The sequence below is a fragment of the Marmota flaviventris genome, chromosome 13, assembly GCF_047511675.1.
Source record: "Marmota flaviventris isolate mMarFla1 chromosome 13, mMarFla1.hap1, whole genome shotgun sequence".
Taxonomy (NCBI): Eukaryota; Metazoa; Chordata; class Mammalia; order Rodentia; family Sciuridae; genus Marmota; species Marmota flaviventris.
Window position 1 is genome coordinate 34,044,325 of NC_092510.1, and position 23,231 is coordinate 34,067,555.

Here is a 23,231-nt window from a genome sequence, read left to right on the forward strand (position 1 = left end):
AAAAAATAACAAAAATCAATAAAAGAAAAAAAAAGTTCTTTCTATACATACATGTTTTTGACATAATTCTTCATACAGCACCTACTTTTTTTTTTGTACAAGGGATTGAACTCAGGGGCACTCGACCATAAAGCCACATCCCTAACCCTATTTTATTTAAAGACAGGGTCTCACTGAGTTGCTTAGCACTTCACTTTTGCTGAGGCTGGCTTTGAACTCATGATCCTCCTGCCTCAGCCTCTCAAGCTGCTGGGATTACAGGTGTGCGCCACCATGCCTGAGAGCACTTGTCTATTTTAAACCACAATTTTTGCAGATAGAAAGAAGGGAATTATACATTTATATAAAATGCTTTAAAGTCAGGCTAGTGGAATGGCTTTATTCCCATCTCTGTTTAGAGTTTAGCCTTTAATAGTTAATAGAGAATAGAAAATACTCAATCTATTTAAGACATAAGAGGAGAAAAGGGCGAAATTTACAAGTTACCCCCACTAACATCTCAGAAAATATTACTTTGTAGGTATATATCTTGAAAGAAATGAATAAATATTATCATTATTCTTAAAGGTTTTTTTTTTTTTGAGAAAATTTAGTTGTTATGGAAATTGTATAAAAATATGGTAACATTAAACAATGAAAAACTTTTCTAAGAAGGCCCTCTTGTGGAAGAATTAAGAATTATTCACAGACTTTCTTATTCAAATAGCTGAGTATTCTATTAACATTTCTATTTAGCAACTCATTAAAATAAAAGGCAAATAAAATAAAAACTGTATTCTGTACAAACAGAATTAAATTAGATTTCTAGGTAGCATGAAGTTTTACTAAGATATTATCTCCAAAATCTGAATTTTTTTTTTTTGGTATCAAGGATTGAACTCAGGGGCATTCGATCACTGAGCCACATCCCAGCCCTATTTTGTAGTTTATTTAGAGACAGGGTCTCAGAGTTGCACAGTGCCTCGCAGTTGCTGAGGCTTGCTTTGAACTCGCAAGTCAACTGTCTCAGCCTCCCAAGCCTCCGGGATTACAGGAGTGTGCCACCATGCCTGGTTTCTAAAATCTGAAACTTTTTAAGGGCTAACTAACACCATAGGTAGAAAATTCCACATTTCTTATGATCAGTCATAGTCAATTCAGGTGTATTAGACATATATTATGTATATGAAGTATTCATGAAACACAAATGAATTTTTTATTTAAACTTGGGTCTCATCCCCAAGAGAACTCAGTATGTATAAGCAATTATTCCCAAACTGTGAAAACCTGAAATCTCAAATGCTTCAGATTAGAAATACTCAAAACTGTAAAACAATTGATATTTACTCTTCAAAGTTATATGTATCTCATGTAAGTAAAAAATATATGGCATTCAGTTCTACTTTGCAGGGAAGTGGTTTGCAGGTAGGCAGAAAAGAGATTAAACGGATAGCACAGAATTCCTACATTTAGTATTAAGAGGAATAAACAAACAATTTCTAATTCTTTTTTGGGGGTGGGGGGATGGAATCTAGGTGTGCTTAAGTCACATTCCCAGCCATTTTTTATATTTTATTTAGAGGCAGGGTTTCACTGAGTTGCTTAGAGCCTTGACGAGTTGCTGAGGCTGGCTCTGAACTCATGATTCCCCTGCTTCGGCCTCCTGAATTGCTGGGATTTACAGGTGTGCAGAACTGTGCCTGGCTTCAATTTCTAATTCTTATAACTTAATATCAATACTGATATAAACCTATACTTTCTAAACAAACACTAGTTTCATGCTAGGCAGCACACTAAGCACCTTGTCACACAGCCTAGGTACACTTCAACAGATGAATGGATAAAGAAAATGTGGCATATGTACACAATGGAATATTACTCAGCCCTAAAGAAAAATAAAATTATGGCATTTGCCGGTAAATGGATGAAACTGGAGACCATTAGGCCAAGGGAAATAAGACAATCCCCTAAACCAAAGGCCAAATGTTCTCTCTGATGCATGGATGCTAACACACAACAGGGGGCAGAAAATAGAAGTTCACTGAATTAGACAAAGGGGAATAAAGGGAAGGGAGATAGGAACAGGAAAGACAGTAGAATGAATCTGACATAATTTTCCTATGTTCATACATGAATACACAACCAGTGTAACTCCACATCCATACAACCAGAAAAGTGGGATCCTTATTGGAAATAAGTTGTATTCCATGTACGTATAATATGTCAAAATACACTCTACTGTCATGCATACCTAAATAAATATATAAATTAACTGAACATCATATCCCTGAAGTAGTCAGATATTATTATTATTATTTTTTTAATTTTTTATTGTTGGTTGTTCAAAACATTACAAATTTCTTGACATATCATATTCCACACTTTGATTCAAGTAGTCAGATATTATATGTATGGCTATAGACAAAGATTAAGCTTGGACTTTAGGAAATCTGCCCACAGTTAAAAAAAAACAACAACAACTGTCCATCACTGTATTTGTATTCACACTTATCCTAGCTTAGTATCTATCCTATAAGTATTCAAGATAGTGGTGACACTATCAAACAGGGGCTCACAATTATATGCCTTTCCCTGGGAATGTTCTATTGGTCAGGAACTCTGCTGCCTTATTTGCCTTCCAAAATCTGCGTAAGTATCAACCCCATGAGGGTTAACAAACAACCTCTCTTTCCCCTCAGCATCCTTACTATGTCAGCTTTCTTTTGCAAATTTATTTCCTTATTAAAGCAAAGGATAAAATCAGAATTGTTAGTAATGGTTCCTCAGAGGGATATGTCATGTGTTCAAAGGGACAAGTAGGGGGAAAAAAGGGTTTTCCTTGGTTTAAGTGAATTGCATAGCAAGATGAACAGACAAGACAGATTAAAGCATATGTAGGTAAATGGCAGCAAACATGAGAAGAAAAAAGAACAAGTAAAAGAGAAAGCCAAAGCTACTTAAATACACTTATATACTGTTTTCCTTTTTGAGAAAACGGAAAAAAGTTTTACTGATTTGCTAGCAAAAGAGAAACAGGGGACTCCTGTCCAGAGGCTGTGATTCTGCCCATCAGCAGGAACAGTGGGCTTTTAAAGAGTTGATTCAAAGGCTACATTCCTCATGTTCTCTGTTGGAGTTGTAATTCACTTGTTAATTTGGGAGACAGTCATTTCTGATATCTTCTAGTACCATCCCCCAAATCTTGGAGACTTTGTTCTTATGGTGGGTGTGTACTCAAGGACACATAACTCTGCCTAAAATGGGGAAGAAAGGTAATCCTGTTTCTCCTGAGACTGGAAGAGATTAGGGAGGAGCAGGGAGAGAGGGAAGAGAAAGAAACAAGTCCATTTTAAAAATAAGCTGCAGTGGCAGAGAAGCAAGGGCTACATTCAGAGCAAAGTGGACCACTGTTAGATTTCCCCACCGTACAGTACACTCCATTTCTAAGGAAAAAAGGGCGACAACATCTCCAAGCTGCTCTTCCTGCTGGAAGAGGGTGAAATGGGGGAAGTAATCCAAAGTCCTTGTTCTCTATCAGGTGGGGTGTGGACTGTTAAGGGTATCCAGCACAGTCGAAGTTTAGAGGACCACAGTCACAGATTGCTTATCATTCTTTGGGGATGCTATCCGTGAAATACATGAGGACTTTTTCTCAGCATGGAAGTAAGAAGGGATGGGCCTAGCATTGGGAACTTTCCATGGTTCTCCCACTGGCAACAGATTGCCCAATGAACGTGATCTTCCCCTCCGCTCTGCTAGGAAGGTCCCTCATAGTAGTACAGGGGATGGGCATATCCTGTTAGGAACTGAACACCCCACCTTTATCCTATTATGGTAAAGAACATTCAATGGAAGGTCTTTGATGTTTCCTAATATAAATAAAATATACTGTCTGAAGCTCCATCCATCTGATCAGCTTGTCCATCCTGCCCCTGTTTTTGAAACTACTTTCTGTGTTATGTGGGTTTTTTTGCTGTTTTATTTCTCTTAGCTTTTATTTCTCAGCCAGCCCATTGCACCAGGAGAACCCCATACCCACTGCCCCACACAGATGTGGGAGGGGATTCTTGATTATTTAAAATGCTGGTATGGTGATGCAATCCTGTAATCCCAGCAACTCAGGAGGCTAAGAGGCAGGAAAATGGCAAATCCGAGGCCAGGATGGGCAATTTACAGAAACCCTGCCTGAAAGTAAAAGGCCTGGGTTCAATCCCTAGCATCACACACACACACACACAAAAAAAAAAAAAAAAAAAAAAAGAGGAATGAAATGACCAAATGAGGGCCCTTACAAGTCCATTTTGCAAAAATGAGTGGTTATACCAAGTCGTCTGTGTCTTTAGTTAATAATGACATCAAATTACAGAGATCATTTGGGAAAATAAAAAAATAAAAACCAGAACTCTTCATGTGGGTGTACCTCTTGTGTCTTAGTAAGGTTTAGAAAAGAGGCCAAGACCATCTATATAGATGAAACCAATTTCCATCACAGCTTTGAGAACTGAGTGGGTATTGTTCACAAGTAACAAAACCTAAAGGGATAAGCAGCTAATCAGAGGTTATTTCTCTAGACAGTATAACATGGCTGTCTTTGTAAAAAATTAATTAGCAATTCAAAGACTGAAAACAAAAGCTCCCAAGAAACTTCTCTAATTTCCAGAAACACAACAATCAATACTACTTTCTGTTACTACTAACAAAATGAATCATAACAGAATACTCCTGTCAATTTGTACCTAATCTTATCTGAACTAAGGCTACTGGAATAGCTTTCACTATGTCAAGTTTAGAAGAGTGCTTACTCCAAAGCCATTATGATTTCACAATATTTCCATAAACAGACATAAATCTGTTAAGTCTCATTAACAATGATTTAAAAATAAAACTTCAGGCACCAGGATCAAATATTGAATAATGACTGGATTGAACTCCATGCAGTATCTACATAATAGGTCAAGTTTTTCATGAAATCTCTTCAAAATATTATTTCCTATATTGAACAACTACCTTCATAGGTTCAATCAATGAAGTAACCTTCGGCATGGACTTTACAATTATTAACCAAAAGAACAACAGACCTGCAGATGACCTTTCCGACAAGGCCATAAGAAATGAGGTGGTTCTGAACTACTGCATCCATTTTGCTTATTTAGAATGAATACTATTATTCCTTTTGCATTCCTTTCATTGTGGGAAAGGCTGTCTTCCCTGTCTCTGTTTGACTAGGTATATTTTTACCTGCATGCTCTTACTTGTTTATCTGCTAGCACCACACACACCACACACACACACACACACACACACATACACACACACTAGGTATATTTTTACCTGCATGCTCTTACTTGTTTATCTGCTAGCACCACACACACACCACACACATATACACACACACACACACACACACACACACACACTTCCCCTCTTTCTTCTGGCTATAAGCTATTTTAGGAGAGGATTTGAAGAAGCTAGCTTCACAGTAAGGAAGCTATTAATCTATTCTAATTTAATATTTCCATTCCCCTGTGCAGTTCTGTCTAAAACTTCCTAAAGCCTATATTCTAAATATGCTTTCCACAAAAAATTAGCACTATGGCTTACTTTGATATAACAAAAACTATTTTTTCTTAAAAAATTCCATTTTTTTACTGACTTTTGGGACTAATGAACTTTATATAAACTGCATATGTTTACTGTACAACTTGATGAGTTCTGACAAATACATACAACAATAAAACCACCACCACCATCAAGATAATACCACATCTACCACCCTCAAAAGTGCTGCCCCTCTGTAATCCATCCCACTATACCCCTTCCCAGGCAACCATGCCTTCTGTTGCTAACTAAGCATTCTGTATTTTGCAGAATTTTATAAACAAAATCATATAGTTCATAATGTTTTTTTGTCTGGCTTCTTTCAATGAGCATATTTGACGTCTTCGTATTATATAAATGCTTCATTTCTTTTTGTGGCTGAGAAATAGTCCCTTGTGTGCATATATAATTTGTTTAGTCATTCAACATCTTCTGGGCATTTGTTTCTAGTTTTTACCTCTTATTCCAAATGATTTTCCAAATGGTCACACACTTTAAATTCCTACCAGCAGTAGGGGAGTTCTAGTTGCTCTAATTTCTCACCAGCACTTTGGTCTTTCTGACTAATAAGGAAAATATTTTATGCTTCGAGGGCTTCATAAAGTCTCCATCATATATTCTTCTTTTTAAAAGGAAAAATTCTTTGCAAAATGTACAAACTATTCTTAACTCACAGGAATTTAACAAAATATGACTTTTAGCTGGATTTGGCCCAAAGGTATAAGTGTCCTTGGTTTAGATACAAGTCCTCTGACAGGTGTATGTTTTGCAAATATATTCTCCCAATTTGTGGCTTGCATTTAAAAAAGAGCAAAAGTTTTAATTTTGATGAAATATGATTCTTTTTCTTTTATACTTTGTCCTTATACTCTATTTAAGCAATCTTTGTAAATTCCAAGGTCACTGGGATTTTTTCTCTTCTATTAAAATCAAGACATTTTGCAGCTTTAGCTTACATTTAAGTCTGTGATCTATTTGTATATGGGATGAGCTAAGGATTGTGGTTCATTTTTCACATGACTCAATTGTTCTAGCCCAGTTTGTCAGAAAGAATTACTTTTTCAATTGAATATGTGAATCTAATTCTGTTCCATTAAAATATATATATATATATATATTTTTTTTTTTTTACAAAAATGTTATCTTGGGCAGAAGAGGAGCAGCGGCCTGCTGAGGGGCAGAGCCGCCCCCCACCCCCCGCGCATGCCAGGTAGGTGGAACTGTGACCACCGACAGAAAAGGCCCAGTGGCCCGCGGCGGGACACAGCTCCCAATCACTCCTGCAAGGTAGGCGGGCCTGCAACCCACCGGCAGAAGAGGAGCAGCGGCCTGCTGAGAGGCAGAGCCGCCCCCTCCCCCTGCGCCAGCAAGGTAGAGGGAACTGTGACCACCCACAGAGCAGGCCCAGCGGCCTGCTGAGGGGCAGAGCCGCCCCCCACCCCCCGCGCCTGCCAGGTAGGGGAACTGTGACCACCGACAGAAAAGGCCCAGTGGCCCGTGGCGGGACAGAGCTCCCAATCACTCCTGCAAGGTAGGCGGGCCTGCGACCCACCGGCAGAAGAGGAGCAGCGGCCTGCTGAGAGGCAGAGCCGCCCCCTCCCCCTGCACCGACAAAGTAGAGGGAACTGTGACCACCCACAGAGCAGGCCCAGCGGCCTGCTGAGGGGCAGAGCCGCCCCCCACCCCCCGCGCCTGCCAGGTAGGGGAACTGTGACCACCGACAGAAAAGGCCCAGTGGCCCGCGGCGGGACAGAGCTCCCAATCACTCCTGCAAGGTAGGCGGGCCTGCGACCCACCGGCAGAAGAGGAGCAGCGGCCTGCTGAGAGGCAGAGCCGCCCCCTCCCCCTGCACCATCAAAGTAGAGGGAACTGTGACCACCCACAGAGCAGGCCCAGCGGCCTGCTGAGGGGCAGAGCCGCCCCCCACCCCCCGTGCCTGCCAGGTAGGTGGAACTGTGACCACCGACAGAAAAGGCCCAGTGGCCCGCGGCGGGACAGAGCTTCCAATCACTCCTGCAAGGTAGGCGGGCCTGCGACCCACCGGCAGAAGAGGAGCAGCGGCCTGCTGAGAGGCTGAGCCGCCCCCTCCCCTGCGCCGGCAAAGTAGAGGGAACTGTGACCACCCACAGAGCAGGCCCAGCGGCCTGCTGAGGGGCAGAGCCGCCCCCCACCCCCCTCGCCTGCCAGGTAGGTGGAACTGTGACCACCGACAGAAAAGGCCCAGTGGCCCGCGGCGGGACAGAACTTCCAATCACTCCTGCAAGGTAGGCGGGCCTGCGACCCACCGGCAGAAGAGGAGCAGCGGCCTGCTAAGAGGCTGAGCCGCACCATCCCCCTGCGCCGGCAAAGTAGAGGGAACTGTGACCACCCACAGAGCAGGCCCAGTGGCCTGCTGAGGGGCAGAGCCGTCCCCCGCCCCCCGCACCTGCCAGGTAGGCAGAACTGTGACCACCGACAGAAAAGGCCCAGTGGCCCGCGGAGGGGCAGAGCTTCCAATCACTCCTGCAAGGTAGGCGGGCCTGCGACCCACCGGCAGAAGAGGAGCAGCGGCCTGCTGAGAGGCAGAGCCGCCCCCTCCCCCGCCGCGCCTGCAAGGTAGACGGAACTGTGACCACCATCAGAACAGGCCAGACCTGCAACCGAGAGACAGAACAGGCCCAGTGGCCTGAGGAAGGGTAGAGCCGCCCCGCCCCCCCGCGCCTGCAAGGTAGGCGGACCTGCGACCCATTGGCAGTACAGCCCCAGAGGCCTGCAGAGGGGCAGTGCCGCTGCCTGCGCCTGCAAAGTAGGCAGAACTGCGACCACCGACAGAACAAGCCTAGCGGCCCGCAGAGGGATAGAGCCGCCGCCCACGCCTGCAAGGTCGGCGGACCTGCTACCGACCGGCAGAGCAGGCCCAGCGGCCTGCCGGCGTGGTAGGCACATTGCCCCAATTGGAGGAGGGGCAGAGCCGCCGCCCGCGCCTGCGAGGGAGACTTTGCAACTATACAAGACCAATATAAATATATAGGGGGAAAATTCAATAGCACAACAGTTTCACCAAGTAGAAAGGAACGCGAACAGTATGAGGAGACAAGGAAAGAAAGGATGCAGGTCAACTCAACGTTAGAAGAGGTAATAGCTGCAGCAGATGGAATGTCAGATAAAGAATTCAGGATATACATGCTTCAGATGATCTGGAGTCTCAAGGAAGACATCAGACAGCAAAATCAGACAATGAAAGATCACTTCAACAATGAATTACATAAACAAATCCAAGAAGCAAAAGATCAACTATACAGGGAGATAGAGGTTATAAAAAACAAACAAACAGAAATCCTAGAAATGCAGGAAGCAATAAACCAATTTAAAAACTCAACTGAGAATACTACCAGCAGAGTAGAACACTTAGAAGACAGAACATCAGACAATGAAGATAAAGTATTTCAACTTGAAAAGAACATAGACAGCTCAGCAAGACTGTTAAGAAACCATGAGCACAACATCCAAGAAATATGGGATAACATCAAGAGACCAAATTTAAGAGTCATTGGGATACAGGAAGGGACAGAGTTTCAAACCAAAGGAATGAGCAATCTATTCAATGAAATAATACGAGAAAACTTCCCAGACTTGAAGAATGAGACAGAACCCCAAATCCTAGAAGCCTACAGGACGCGGAATGTGCAAAATCATAAGAGACCCACACCTAGACACATTATAATGAAGATGCCCAACATACAGTATAAGGAGAGAATTTTAAAAGCTACAAGAGAAAGGAAGCAGATCACATTTAGGGGTAAGCCAATCAGGATAACAGCTGATCTTTCAACACAGACTCTGAAAGCTAGAAGATCCTGGAATAACATATTTCAAACACTGAAAGAAAATGGGTTCCAACCAAGAATTGTGTTTCCAGCGAAACTAAGCTTCAGGATGGAAGATGAAATTAAAACCTTCCACGATAAACAAAAGTTAAAAGAATTTGCAGCTAGAAAACCATCTCTTCAAAACATGCTCGGCAAAACATTACAGGAAGAGGAAATGGAAAATAACAATGAAAACCAACAGTGGGAGGTAGGACAGTAAAGGGGGGAAAATAATCAAAGAGGAAAACAAACCATGTTTAGTAACATAAATAAACAAATATGGCTGGAAGAACAACCCATATCTCAATAATAACCCTAAATGTTAATGGCTTAAACTCTCCAATCAAGAGACACAGGCTAGTAGAATGGATCACAAAACAAGACCCAACAATATGCTGCCTACAGGAGACACATTTGATAGGAAAAGACATACATAGGCTGAAGGTGAAAGGTTGGGTAAAATCATATCACTCATATGGACTTCGGAAACAAGCAGGAGTATCCATACTCATATCAAATAAAATAGATTTCAAGCCAAAGTTAATCAAAAGGGATAAAGAGGGACACTACATACTGCGCAAGGGAACCATACACCAACAAGACATAACAATCATAAATATATATGCCCCAAACAATGGTGCAGCTATGTTCATCAAACAAACTCTTCTCAAGTTCAAGAGTCTAATAGACCACCATACAATAATCATGGGAGACTTCAACACACCTCTATCACCACTGGACAGATCTTCCAAGCAAAAGTTGAATAAGGAAACTATAGAACTCAATAACACAATTAATAACCTAGACTTAATTGACATATATAGAATATACCACCCAACATCAAGCAGTTACACTTTTTTCTCAGCAGCACATGGATCCTTCTCAAAAATAGATCATATATTATGTCACAGGGCAACTCTTAGACAATATAAAGTAGTAGAGATAATACCATGCATCCTATCTGATCATAATGGAATGGAACTGAAAATCAACGATAAAAGAAGGAAGGAAAAAGCATACATCACTTGGAGAATGAACAATAGGTTACTGAATGATCAATGGGTTATAGAAGACATCAAGGAGGAAATTAAAAAATTCTTAGAGATTAATGAAAACACAGACACAACATATCGGAATCTATGGGACACATTGAAAGCAGTTCTAAGAGGAAAATTCATTGCTTGGAGTTCATTCCTTAAAAAAAGAAAAAACCAACAAATAAATGATCTCATACTTCATCTCAAAATCCTAGAAAAAGAAGAGCAAAACAACAGCAAAAGAAGTAGAAGGCAAGAAATAATTAAAATCAGAGCTGAAATTAATGAAATCGAAACAAAAGAAACAATTGAAAAAATTGACAAAACTAAAAGTTGGTTCTTTGAAAAAATAAACAAAATCGACAGACCCTTAGCCATGCTAGCGAAGAGAAGAAGAGAGAGAACTCAAATTACTAGCATATGGGATGAAAAAGGCAATATCACAACAGACACTTCAGAAATACAGAAGATAATCAAAAATTATTTTGAATCCTTATACTCCAATAAATTAGAAGATAGTGAAGGCATAGATAAATTTCTTAAGTCATATGATCTGCCCAGATTGAGTCAGGAGGATATAGACAACCTAAACAGACCAATATCAATTGAGGAAATAGAAGAAACCATCAAAAGACTACCAACTAAGAAAAGCCCAGGACCGGATGGGTATACAGCAGAGTTTTACAAAACCTTTAAAGAGGAACTAATACCAATACTTTTCAAGCTACTACGGGAAATAGAAAAAGAGGGAGAACTTCCAAATTCATTCTACGAGGCCAACATCACCCTGATACCTAAACCAGACAAAGACACTTCAAAGAAAGAAAACTACAGACCAATATCTCTAATGAACCTAGATGCAAAAATCCTCAATAAAATTCTGGTGACTCGGATACAAAAACATATCAAAAAAATTGTGCACCATGATCAAGTAGGATTCATCCCTGGGATGCAAGGCTGGTTCAATATACGGAAATCAATAAATGTTATTCACCACATCAATAGACTTAAAAATAAGAACCATATGATCATCTCGATAGATGCGGAAAAAGCATTCGACAAAGTACAGCATCCCTTTATATTCAAAACTCTAGAAAACTAGGGATAACAGGAACATACCTCAATATTGTAAAAGCAATCTATGCTAAGCCTCAGGCTAGCATCATTCTGAATGGAGAAAAATTGAAGGCATTCCCTCTAAAATCTGGAACAAGACAGGGATGCCCTCTCTCACCACTTCTGTTCAACATAGTTCTCGAAACACTGGCCAGAGCAATTAGACGAAAGAAATTAAAGGCATCAAAATAGGAAAAGAAGAACTTAAATTATCACTATTTGCAGATGACATGATTCTATACCTAGCAGACCCAAAAGGGTCTACAAAGAAACTATTAGAGCTAATAAATGAATTCAGCAAAGTGGCAGGATATAAAATCAACACGCATAAATCAAAGGCATTCCTGTATATCAGCGACAAATCCTCTGAAATGGAAATGAGGACAACCACTCCATTCAAAATATCTTCAAAAAAAATAAAATACTTGGGAATCAACCTAACAAAAGAGGTGAAAGACTTATACAATGAAAACTACAGAACCCTAAAGAGAGAAATAGAAGAAGATCTTAGAAGATGGAAAAATATACCCTGTTCATGGATAGGCAGAACTAACATCATCAAAATGGCGATATTACCAAAAGTTCTCTATAGGTTTAATGCAATGCCAATCAAAATCCCAACGGCATTTCTTGTAGAAATAGAGAAAGCAATCATGAAATTCATATGGAAAAATAAAAGACCCAGAATAGCAAAAACAATGCTAAGCAGGAAGTGTGAATCAGGCGGTATAGCGATACCAGACTTCAAACTATACTACAGAGCAATAGTAACAAAAACAGCATGGTACTGGTACCAAAACAGGCGGGTGGACAAATGGTACAGAATAGAGGACACAGAAACCAATCCACAATATTACAACTATCTTATATTTGATAAAGGGGCTAAAAGCGTGCAATGGAGGAAGGATAGCATCTTCAACCAATGGTGCTGGGAAAACTGGAAATCCATATGCAACAAAATGAAACTGAATCCCTTTCTCTCGCCATGCACAAAAGTTAACTCAAAATGGATCAAGGAGCTTGATATCAAATCAGAGACACACCGTCTGATAGAAGAAAAAGTTGGCTACGATCTACATACTGTGGGGTCGGGCTCCAAATTCCTCAATAGGACACCCATAGCACAAAAGTTAATAACTAGAATCAACAAATGGGACTTACTCAAACTAAAAAGTTTTTTCTCAGCAAAAGATACAATAAGAGAGGTAAATAGAGAGCCTACATCCTGGGAACAAATCTTTACTCCTCACACTTCAGATAGAGCCCTAATATCCAGAGTATACAAAGAACTCAAAAAATTAGACAATAAGAGAACAAACAACCCAGTCAACAAATGGGCCAAGGACCTGAACAGACACTTCTCAGAGGAGGACATACAATCAATCAACAAGTACATGAAAAAATGCTCACCATCTCTAGCAGTCAGAGAAATGCAAATCAAAACCACCCTAAGATACCATCTCACTCCAGTTAGATTGGCAGCCATTATGAAGTCAAACAACAACAAGTGCTGGCGAGGATGTGGGGAAAAGGGTACACTTGTACATTGCTGGTGGGACTGCAAATTGGTGCAGCCAATTTGGAAAGCAGTATGGAGATTTCTTGGAAAGCTGGGAATGGAGCCACCATTTGACCCAGCTATTCCCCTTCTTGGTCTATTCCCTAAAGACCTAAAAAGAGCATGCTACAGGGACACTGCTACATCGATGTTCATAGCAGCACAATTCACAATAGCTAGACTGTGGAACCAACCTAGATGCCCTTCAATGGATGAATGGATAAAAAAAATGTGGCATTTATACACAATGGAGTATTACTCTGCATTAAAAAATGACAAAATCATAGAATTTACAGGGAAATGGATGGCATTAGAGCAGATTATGCTAAGTGAAGCTAGCCAATCCCTAAAAAACAAATGCCAAATATCTTATTTGATATAAGGAGAGTAACTAAGAACAGAGTAGGGTCGAAGAGCATGAGAAGAAGATTAACATTAAACAGGGATGAGAGGTGGGAGGGAAAGGGAGAGAGAAGGGAAATTGCATGGAAATGGAAGGAGACCCTCAGAGTTATACAAAAGTACATACAAGAGGAAGTGAGGGGAAGGGGAAAAATAATACAAGGGGGACAAACGAATGTCAGTAGAGGGGGCAGAGAGAGAAGAGGGGAGGGGAGGGGAGGGGGGATAGTAGAGGATAGGAAAGGCAGCAGAACACAACAGACACGAGTATGGCAATATGTAAATCAATGGATGTGTAACTGATGTGATTCTGCAATCTGTATATGGGGTAAAAATGGGAGCTCATAACCCACTTTAATCAAATTGTGAAATATGATATATCAAGAACTATGTAATGTTTTGAACAGCCAACAATAAAAAATTAAAAAAAAAAAAAAGAAAGTAAAGAATGAAGGTTGGTAAGAAGGAAGGAAATAAATTTATACTTCTAATAATGTCAAAAACAAAACAAAACAAAACAAAACAAAAAAACAAAAATGTTATCTTGATTACTGTAACTTTAAAAGCCTTAAATGTGAATCCCGCAAATTGTTCTTTTTCTTGGGGGTGGGGTGGGTACCAGAGGTTGAACTCTCGGGCACTTGACCACTGAGCTTCATCCCCAGCCCTATATTATATTTTCTTTAGAGATAGGGTCTCACTGAGTTGCTTAGTGTCTTGCTATTGTTGAGGCTGGCTTTGAACTCGTGATCCTCCTGCCTTAGCCTCCCAGGCTGCTAGGATGAAAATTGTTCCATTCTTTAGAGCTGTTTTCATTTTTCTAAACTCACTGTAATTAGGAACTATTTGTCAATTTCTCCTAAAAACTTCCTGGGAATTTTATTTAATCTATAGACTTGAAGAAAAATTGATATTTTTAACAAAATCTGAATCTCTGATCCAGGAGACAATGTATTTATTTTCTCTTAGGAAAAACTTCTCATTAAAGTTTTGTAGCTTTCAGTATATGAGCCTTGTAAATATATTCTCAAATATTTTGTATTTTTGGTGTTATTACAACAATACTACTTTTAAATTTTAATGCCCAAGCTAGGTGGCTCCCACCTGTAATCCTAGCAATTCAAGAGGCTGAGGCCTTAAGCAACTGAGCAAGCTCCTGTCTCAAAATAAAAAAAATAAATAAAAAATAAAAAGAACTGGGGATATAGCTCAGTGATAAGGAACCTAGTACCAGGGATGAGGGGGATTTCAATTTCCAACTGTTCATTTCTAATAGACGAAGCCACAACTCATCCTGATGAATTAAATTTACTGTTAGTTCTAGTAGCATTTTTAGAGATTCCTTAAATTTTCCAGAGATCATCACATCTGTCTGAAATCACTAGGTTTCTTTTTTTTCAGTTGGTATGTCTTTTATTTCTTTTTTTACTTTACTGTATTGGTTAGACCCTCTAGTACAATGTGGAAGAAGAGTGGTTTGTATGGATACTTTCCTTGTTCCAAATTCTAAGAGGAAAGTAAATAGTCTCTTATCATTGAGTGTAGTATGAGTTAAGATTTTAGTAGATGTTCTTTATCAGACTGAGGAAGTTTTCTTATTTTCCTGATGCAGAAAGATTTTATCATGAAAGAATACTGGTTTCTATCAAATATTTCTTCTGCATAAATTGAGAACATACTCTGTTTTTTTCTGTTAATACAATGACTTACGCCAATGAATTTCCAAATGTTAAAGCAACCTTGTATATCTGGGATAAAACTCAGTTAAGATGTATTATCCTTTTGTTATACTGTTGGACTTGATTTGTCAACGTTTTATTAAAAATTTCTACATCTGTAGAGCGTGGAGGATTTTTTTAGGGCAGTGGAAATATTCTTTGTGATGCTATTAATGGTAGATATATGCCATTATACATTTGTCTAAACCCACAGAGTGTATACGTTCAACAAGTGAACCCTAACAAAACTACAGACTGGATAATTATGATGTGTCAATGTAAATTCATCAACTATAACAAATATACCACTGTGATAGTTGATGGGGCTGTGCAAGTATGGGGACAGTAGCATATGAGAAATCTCTGTAGCTTCCACTCAGTTTTGCTATGAACTCAAAACTGCTCCAGAAAATTAATTTTTTTTTTTTTTTTTTTTTTTAAGATAGGTCTCACTAAGTTGCTTAAGAGCCTCACAAAATGCTGAGGCTGAAATTAAACTTGTGGTTCCCCCTGCCTCATGCTCCACAGCTGCTGGCATTATAAGGCATGTGCCATTGCACCCAGTTAGGAAAAAAAGGCTTAAGAAAGAAAGAAAAAAAAATATGCAACTGTGTTCATGAGAGATATTGTTTTTATCTGGTTTTTATATCCCATAATGCTGGTCTCATACAATGTGTCAAGAAGTATTCCTTTTTCTTAACCTTCTGTAGGACTTGAGATAGAACAAAGATTAATTCTTTCTTTAAATGCACGGAAAGAATTCACGAGTGAAGAGTCTGGGACCTGCATTTTCTTCGTGGGAATGTTTTTAACTACAAATTCAATCTTGTAATATATAGGGCTACAATAGTTATTTATTTCTTCTTGAGACAAGTGTAGCAGTTTTGTGACTTTTAAGGAATTTGTCCTTTTATCTAATTTGTCAAAAATTTTGACACAAAGTTGTTGATCATATCTCTTAATATCCACTAATGTCTGTAGTATCTGTAGAGCTATGTATCTCTCACATTAAGTTCTCCTTTGCTGCCCTTTGGTCTGGAAACTCTCCAGGTCATAAACTGCAGCAATCACAGGGCTCAACTTGTTTTCCCCCCTTCTTTCATGATCAATGCCTTTTGCTGCCAACAACTGCTTCATATATTTTGTCATATTTTTTAGTGGCTTATAGTGAGAGGGTAAATATCATGCTCCCTGTTATTTCAGCATGACCAAGAATGGAAGCTTTATCTTTTTAAAAAATATTTATTTTTTAGTTGTAGCGGTCAATACTTTTTTTTATGTGGTGCTGACGATTGAATCCAGGACCTCATACGCGCTAGGCGAGCACTCTACCACTGAGCCATAACCCCAGCCCCAAGCTTTATCTTTTTACTATGAAAAATTTCAAACATATAAATGTAGATAATAGTATAATAAACCTTCATGTACTTAGCATTTAGCTTCTACAATTCTCAATCCATGACCAATACTCCTTTCCTACATGAACCCCTCTCTAGACTGTTTTAAGTGATCTCATATATCTTCCAATTTCTCCTATAAATATTACAGCAATGTATGTCTAGAAGATAAACTTTTTAAAACTCCACAACCATAATACCATTATCAAACTTAAAACGCCATCAATAATTCTAGCATCGAACACTGAGTCAGTATTCATATTCTTCTGAATTGTTTTTATAGTTGATCTATTCAACTCAAGATTAAAATTAGGTCTACACATTACTTTTAGTTAACTTTGGGTTAACATGGTTTTTAAGTCCTCTTAAACTTAGTTTACTTTTGTCCTTGAAACTTATTTTAGAAACTGCACTGTTCAATAAAATAGGCATCAAAAAGCACTTAAAATGTAACTAATGTTATACTGAGGAGTTGAATTTAAAAATTTTAATTTAAATTAGCAACTGACATTTGTTCCAGCTATCAGACATGTTTAGAGCAACTTGGGTGTAAAAACCAACTTTTGCAATTGTTAAGTTTTATCAAATACAAATTCAGATAAAATATTTTTGATGAAAATTATCATCTGACTTGAGATGTATTAAGCATAAAATCAATTATTTTGAAGACTTAGTATGACAAGGAGATACAGAACAGGTAATTAATAAATTTCCTATAAAGCCAAATATACTTTTATAACTAATTTAATCTATTTCTTTTTACTTTCTAAAATTTGGCCATTAGAAAGAGTATAATTACACATAACATCTTACATTGTATTTCTATTAGAAAGTTGTTGTTTTTTTAAGCTTCAGGAGTTTTTTTTTTTAACTTTATTTTTATGTGGTGCTGAGGATCAAACCCAGCACCTCGCATAAGCTAGGCAAGCGCTCTACCTGAGCTACAGCCTCAGCCCCTAATAAAAAGTATTTAAGTAAACCATTTGTCCTATGGGTCTTCTATATTCTGGACTTTGCTATTTTGCATTGTGTCCTTTAATGTATTTCTTGCTTCTTACAGTTCCTGAAAACTGGGAATTTTAGATCAGTGGTTCTCTACTGAGGGGCAATTTTACTACCCAGAGTAAATCTGGCAATGTCTTGAGACATTTTTGATTATCACTACTAATGTGTGTATTACTATTATCACCTAGTTGGCAGAAGCCAGAGTGCTGCTAAACATTCTATAATGCATAAGAAAGCCTCTCACAAAAAGAATTATTCAGTTCAAAATGCCAATAGTGCTAAGGCTGAGAAACCCTGCTATCAGGGATTATGAAGACTGGAATTTGATTATTTCACAAGATTACTCTATAGGAGATAGCATACCCTTTTATCAGAATATATATAAAATATGTGGCTTTTTGAGTATTAGCTAATGTGACATACTGATTCATTAGCAGCTGCAAAGTGGTGATATACTAATCCTGTAATTCCTTTTTCATTCATCAGTTAGAATATTTTTGTAAAGCAAAATTCCTCTCATTTATTTATCAAAAACAATAGTTTACATAAGAAATGTAGGATAAATGCTTAAATTCTCTTTATCATTTTTAAAAATAATAAGTTGGTTGCCTAAATATCACACAAAGTGACAAATACTATTTTTTCAGTATCATGAATTTGTGGATTTAGACATTTGTGTTTTCACGTAGGATCCCTTCATTAGGAATCAATAGGAGAGTCTTCATGTAGGTTACTGAGATCTGTTAACAATCAAGTTGTCTTTGATTACTTTCTTACTTTCCCATACGACAAGATGATCTAGGGTTACTTATATATATTTTTCCTGGGCCTGGAAATCAGAATCAGTCACTTCTCCAATGAGTCATTTTAGTAGAAAATAATATTTAGAGGTCATAATCTAAGTCATTTCAGTAAACAGAGTGAAGAAATTATTTTTCCTTTTTTTCAGAAAAAATACATTATAGCCTTTTTTAATACTTCCAATTCAAATAAACACCTTTCAAGTTTTTATTACTTCATCTTCTTTATTTTACATCTAATATAAAATTCTATGCTGAAAATTCTAATGACATTAACATAATACTTATTTGCTTTACCCTATAACATTTTCAAGATAACATTCCAAATACTGTTATTAACTATATATATATAAACCCTGAAAACATTTTTTTTAAAATAATTTTTTTCTTTTTCTTTAGGTCTTTAGACTCAAACTGCTATGCTCAAAGTGATTTGGAATAATTTTTCTGTGATGCTATACTGCTAACTCAAAGTTAGATACAACTGTTTCATTTTGCTTCTGCTAAATTTGCCTCTCAAATTTTGTTTATTTTACTGGAAGACAGTCCAAAGGAGAAAAAAAATAAAATCTGTTTACAATGAATGTAGCTTTTAAAATTTTTTAAAAAATAAATGACAGTGGAATGCATTACAATTCTTATTACACGTATACAGCACAAATTTTCATATCTCTGATTGTATATAAAGTATGTTGACACCAATTCATGTCTTCATACATGTACTCTGGATAATGATATCTATCACACTCCATCATCCTTGCTAATCCCTTGCCCACTCCTTTTTCCTCTCATCCCTCTGCCCTAAATAGAATTCATCTGTAGCTTTTAACCTCACTTTTTCCTACTCCTGAACAATTACAAAGAAAATGTTCTAGTTTATTATTATAATTTCTAAATAAGTTAAATATGATCTTCTGACCCCTTCTTGAAAAGTGAGGTCAGAAGATCATATTTTACTTATTTAAAAATTATAATAATAAACTAGAACTTCCATCTTGTTGCCAGATCTTCTTTGGGTTGAAGTTAATATACTGTATCACATTTTCTTCCCTATGCACACTATTTCAGTATTTATCATTTCACAGCCAGATATTAACAGAAGATTAAATTGATGAGGTTATACAGCCTTTAAGTCTTTAAAGTATTACTTTCTCAATTGGCAGGATGTATTAAATTTATAAATTAAATAGCATAAATATCATCATACTGCAAGTAATAACATATGATACACGTTTTTAAACTAGTCAGAGACCGGAATCTCAAAATATAAAATAAAGGTAAAAACATACCTCTGTGATGCGTAGTTGTGATGACGCAGCCATATAATCTGATTCTAATTTGTTCTTTTCTGAAATTACGGTAGTATTCTGAAGAATTAAGTCTACTTTTTCTATGTGCAAAGTAGTACAAATCTAGGGACAAAAATCCTTGAGTTTAGTTCTTTTCCTAAGGGTATTGTTTTTATGTTATCTATGTTTTAGAAGGATGAAAATGCCAAACTTTATTTTTTAAAATGAAAACATAAATCATAAGAACAAACAAAAAACAACATTTTTTAGCCATGTGTGGTAGCCCACACCTGTAATCCCACTGGCTCTGGAGGCTGAGGCAGAAGGATCTCAAGTTCAAAGTTAGTCTCAGCAACTTAGCAAGGCCTTAAGAAACTTAGTGGGACCCTGTCTCAAAAAATAAGAAAAAGGGCTGATGAAACTCTAATTTAAATTAAGCTAATTTAGTTAAATCACTAATACTTAAGTTTTTGCTTAAGACCTTACCTCCAATAAAGCACTCTGAAGTTTTACTATCCTTTTTTTTTTTTTTTAAAACCAGTTATTATCATTATTATTTTGCACCCAGGATTGAACCAGGGGTGTTTAACCACTGAGACACAACCCTAGTCCCTTTTTATATTTTGTTTAAAGACAGGCTCTCATTAAGTTGCTTAGGGCCTCACTAAAGCTGCTGAGGCCGGTTTTGAACTCACAATCCTTCTACCTCAACCTCCCAAATGACTGGGATTACAGGCATGTGCCACCACACCCAACTCTATCATTTATTTTAAAAATTATTCAAAATTAAGAAAATGACTTACCTTTACTAGGTTTGTTAATTCAGTAACAAGTTTTGCTTTCTGAATGTTTATTTCTCTGATTTTGGTAGTTGCTTTTCGCTCTTCCTCTTCAAGGTTACAAGTATCCTGTTCCATCAGTTTTAAACTGTATGACACATATGATGATGTAGAAATCAAAAGTTAAACAAAAGGAATGAACCAAAGGCTTAAGTCTCCTGCAGTTTTCTGTGCTATATTTAGCAATCCAATTCAAAAGTATAAACTGCTAGCTCCTAGATTAAATAGTTTTATGCAATCAAATAAAAAATCAAAAAGTATTTGTTGAGATTATTCTTTACCAGGACAGTCTGATAATACTAATGGTATGGTAAAGGATCTGGAGCCAGACAGGTGGCTACAAATGTCCTTTGTGCCACTCATCCATGCAGAGTGGAAACCTGGACAAGTTACTCTTATGAGTTTCAGTTTTGTCATCTGTAAATTGCAGATAATACTAGTATTTCCCTTACAGGAATATGAAGATTAAAAAAGGTCAACACTCGACATATTTAATATAGTGTCTGGCCCATAACTGACTAAAGAGTAGAAGCTGTTACTGCTGTTATTAATACTATTTATGAAACACTGTCCTTTCCCTTAAGGAGCTTACATCGAGAGAACTGATCAGTAGGTAAAAAACAGAATTAAAAGACAATAACAATCTGAAAAGTTAAAACCATACTTTTTTAAAGATGAAGAAACTAAGGCTCAGAAAATTTAAATAAATTACCTAAAATCACAGATATTGAGTTGTAAGATGTATTTAACATCAAAATTCATGCTCTTTGCATTATACCATGCTACCCACAAAGAAAAAGAAGAAAGGATAGAAGCAGTAATAAATAAGAATGAACAAGTTCAGTGGGTGTTGCAGAGTGGCTTAAATGGTACAAGTTAAGAGTATGTTGGGATGGACATTCTGGTTGTTTTATTTATTTCTTTTTTCAATAGTATTCTGAACTAAATGGAGAGGGGACTAGTCAGGGAGAGACTACTAACCAGGTCATCCCTGTATATCCCAAAATAAATAAAGGTAGGAACCCAAAAAGTCATTTCATTGCCTCCTACCCCCCAAATCCAACATTATCTTATAAGGAGAAAGTTTAGTTTCAGACAATGAATCTACTACAGTAGTCACACAGTAAAGATTAAGTATATTGCAAATGACCAAACAAAGAAGTGAAGAGCTAAAAGTTAAAAAACAAAAAGAGGTTTAAAGTTGAAAAAATGTTCTAAGAAGCTAGACTACATAGATGTATCTTACTTCAAACAACCACGGCATATTACCTTTTTGTGTGTGCCAGGGAATGATGAATCCAGGGGCACTTAAACACTGAGCCCCCATCCCCAGCCCTTTTTTCTATTTTATTTAGAGACAGGGTCTCACCGAGTTGCTTAGGGCTTCACTAAGTTGTTGAGGCTGGCTTTGAACTTACAATCATCCTGCCTGAGCCTCCCAGGCTACTGGTATTATAGGTGTGTGTCACCATGCCCAGCAACATTCTGGGTTTTTAATTCCTAATACAGTAAAGATCAATAATGTAATCCATATAAATAAAATTTATTCAGGGGACTCATTAATTTTAACCATGTAAATGGGTTTAGGGACTGGAATAGAAAAATTCACAGCATTTAAGATTCACCTCCCTTTCCCCTATGGACAAAAATTGTGGTTGAGCAATAAGAAAAAATTTCAGAGAGAAATTACTATAAAATGTGCTTGTGGCAATGTGGTGTTGTTGCAGGGGTTTTGTTTGTTTGTGGTACTGGGGATTGAATCCAAGTATAGTCTACCACTGAGCTACATTCTCAACCCCACTTTTTTTATATTGAGATACGGTTTTTCCTAAGTTGCCCAGAACACACTGAAGTTGTGATCCTCTTGTCTCAGCCTCTTGAGAAGCTGGGATCACAGGTGTGCGTTACCATGCCTGGACACAGGGTTTAATTAGTAGTTTCCCATGCAGTGCTTGGGACTCCCATCATTCCCTGGAAAAGGCCAAAAGATACCTTCCTAGTTTGGAACTAATTTTTTGTTCCAGTTGTCTCTTTTTTGTTTTTCTTTCAAGAAGCTCCTTCTTCTTTTGTCTCAGTTCATTGTCTTTGTGTTCTAGATGCCTGTTTGTCTCACGTAAGGCATTTAATCCTAAATCCACAGCTTGTAATTTCCTTTTAATTTCCTAGGGAATATTGAAAATTGTCAACATATTTTTAAAAGTTCTAGTTAAAGCATTAGAAAACCAGTTAATATTCTTTTCTAACCATTAAATCCAATTAACCAACCTTTAGCTGTTCTTCCAAGTGTCTTCTTTGTTCTAGATCCACTGTGACTGTGAGAAACTGGGCTACTTTCAGGGATGTGTTACTAGAAATAACTTTGTTTGAATAAAAAGAAGTTTTCACCACATACTTTTCTTCTGCTGTATAAATTTGTTTTAATCGAGTTTCTTGTATTACCTATAATGTTAAACAAGAATTCATGAGCATCTAATAGAAAGACATGTTTTAAAGGACTAAAGAATTAAAACCATATATTAAGTAAATTCTGGAAGATCAAAACACACTAGGTATACTTTCTTCTTCTTTTTTTCCCCCTTATCCTATCCAATAACATCTCTAAAAGGGTGAATAATACAACTTAGGTTATTATTTTGAAAAACCAA

At 37.6% G+C, this 23,231-nt stretch overlaps 1 protein-coding gene across 2 annotated transcripts in view; it reads right to left on the reverse strand.

Moving 5' to 3' along the window:
* Positions 1 to 23,231, reverse strand: part of Smc5 (structural maintenance of chromosomes 5) — a 103,483-nt gene that overhangs the window by 13,842 nt on the left and 66,410 nt on the right. For both annotated transcript variants that reach the window (XM_027940149.2, XM_027940148.2), the window contains exons 14-17: positions 22,852 to 23,025; positions 22,579 to 22,748; positions 20,551 to 20,674; positions 19,748 to 19,870 (exon numbers count right to left, since the gene is read on the reverse strand). In XM_027940149.2, the coding sequence (XP_027795950.1) occupies positions 19,748 to 19,870; positions 20,551 to 20,674; positions 22,579 to 22,748; positions 22,852 to 23,025 (591 nt within the window). The remainder of the gene's footprint in view (positions 1 to 19,747; positions 19,871 to 20,550; positions 20,675 to 22,578; positions 22,749 to 22,851; positions 23,026 to 23,231) is intronic.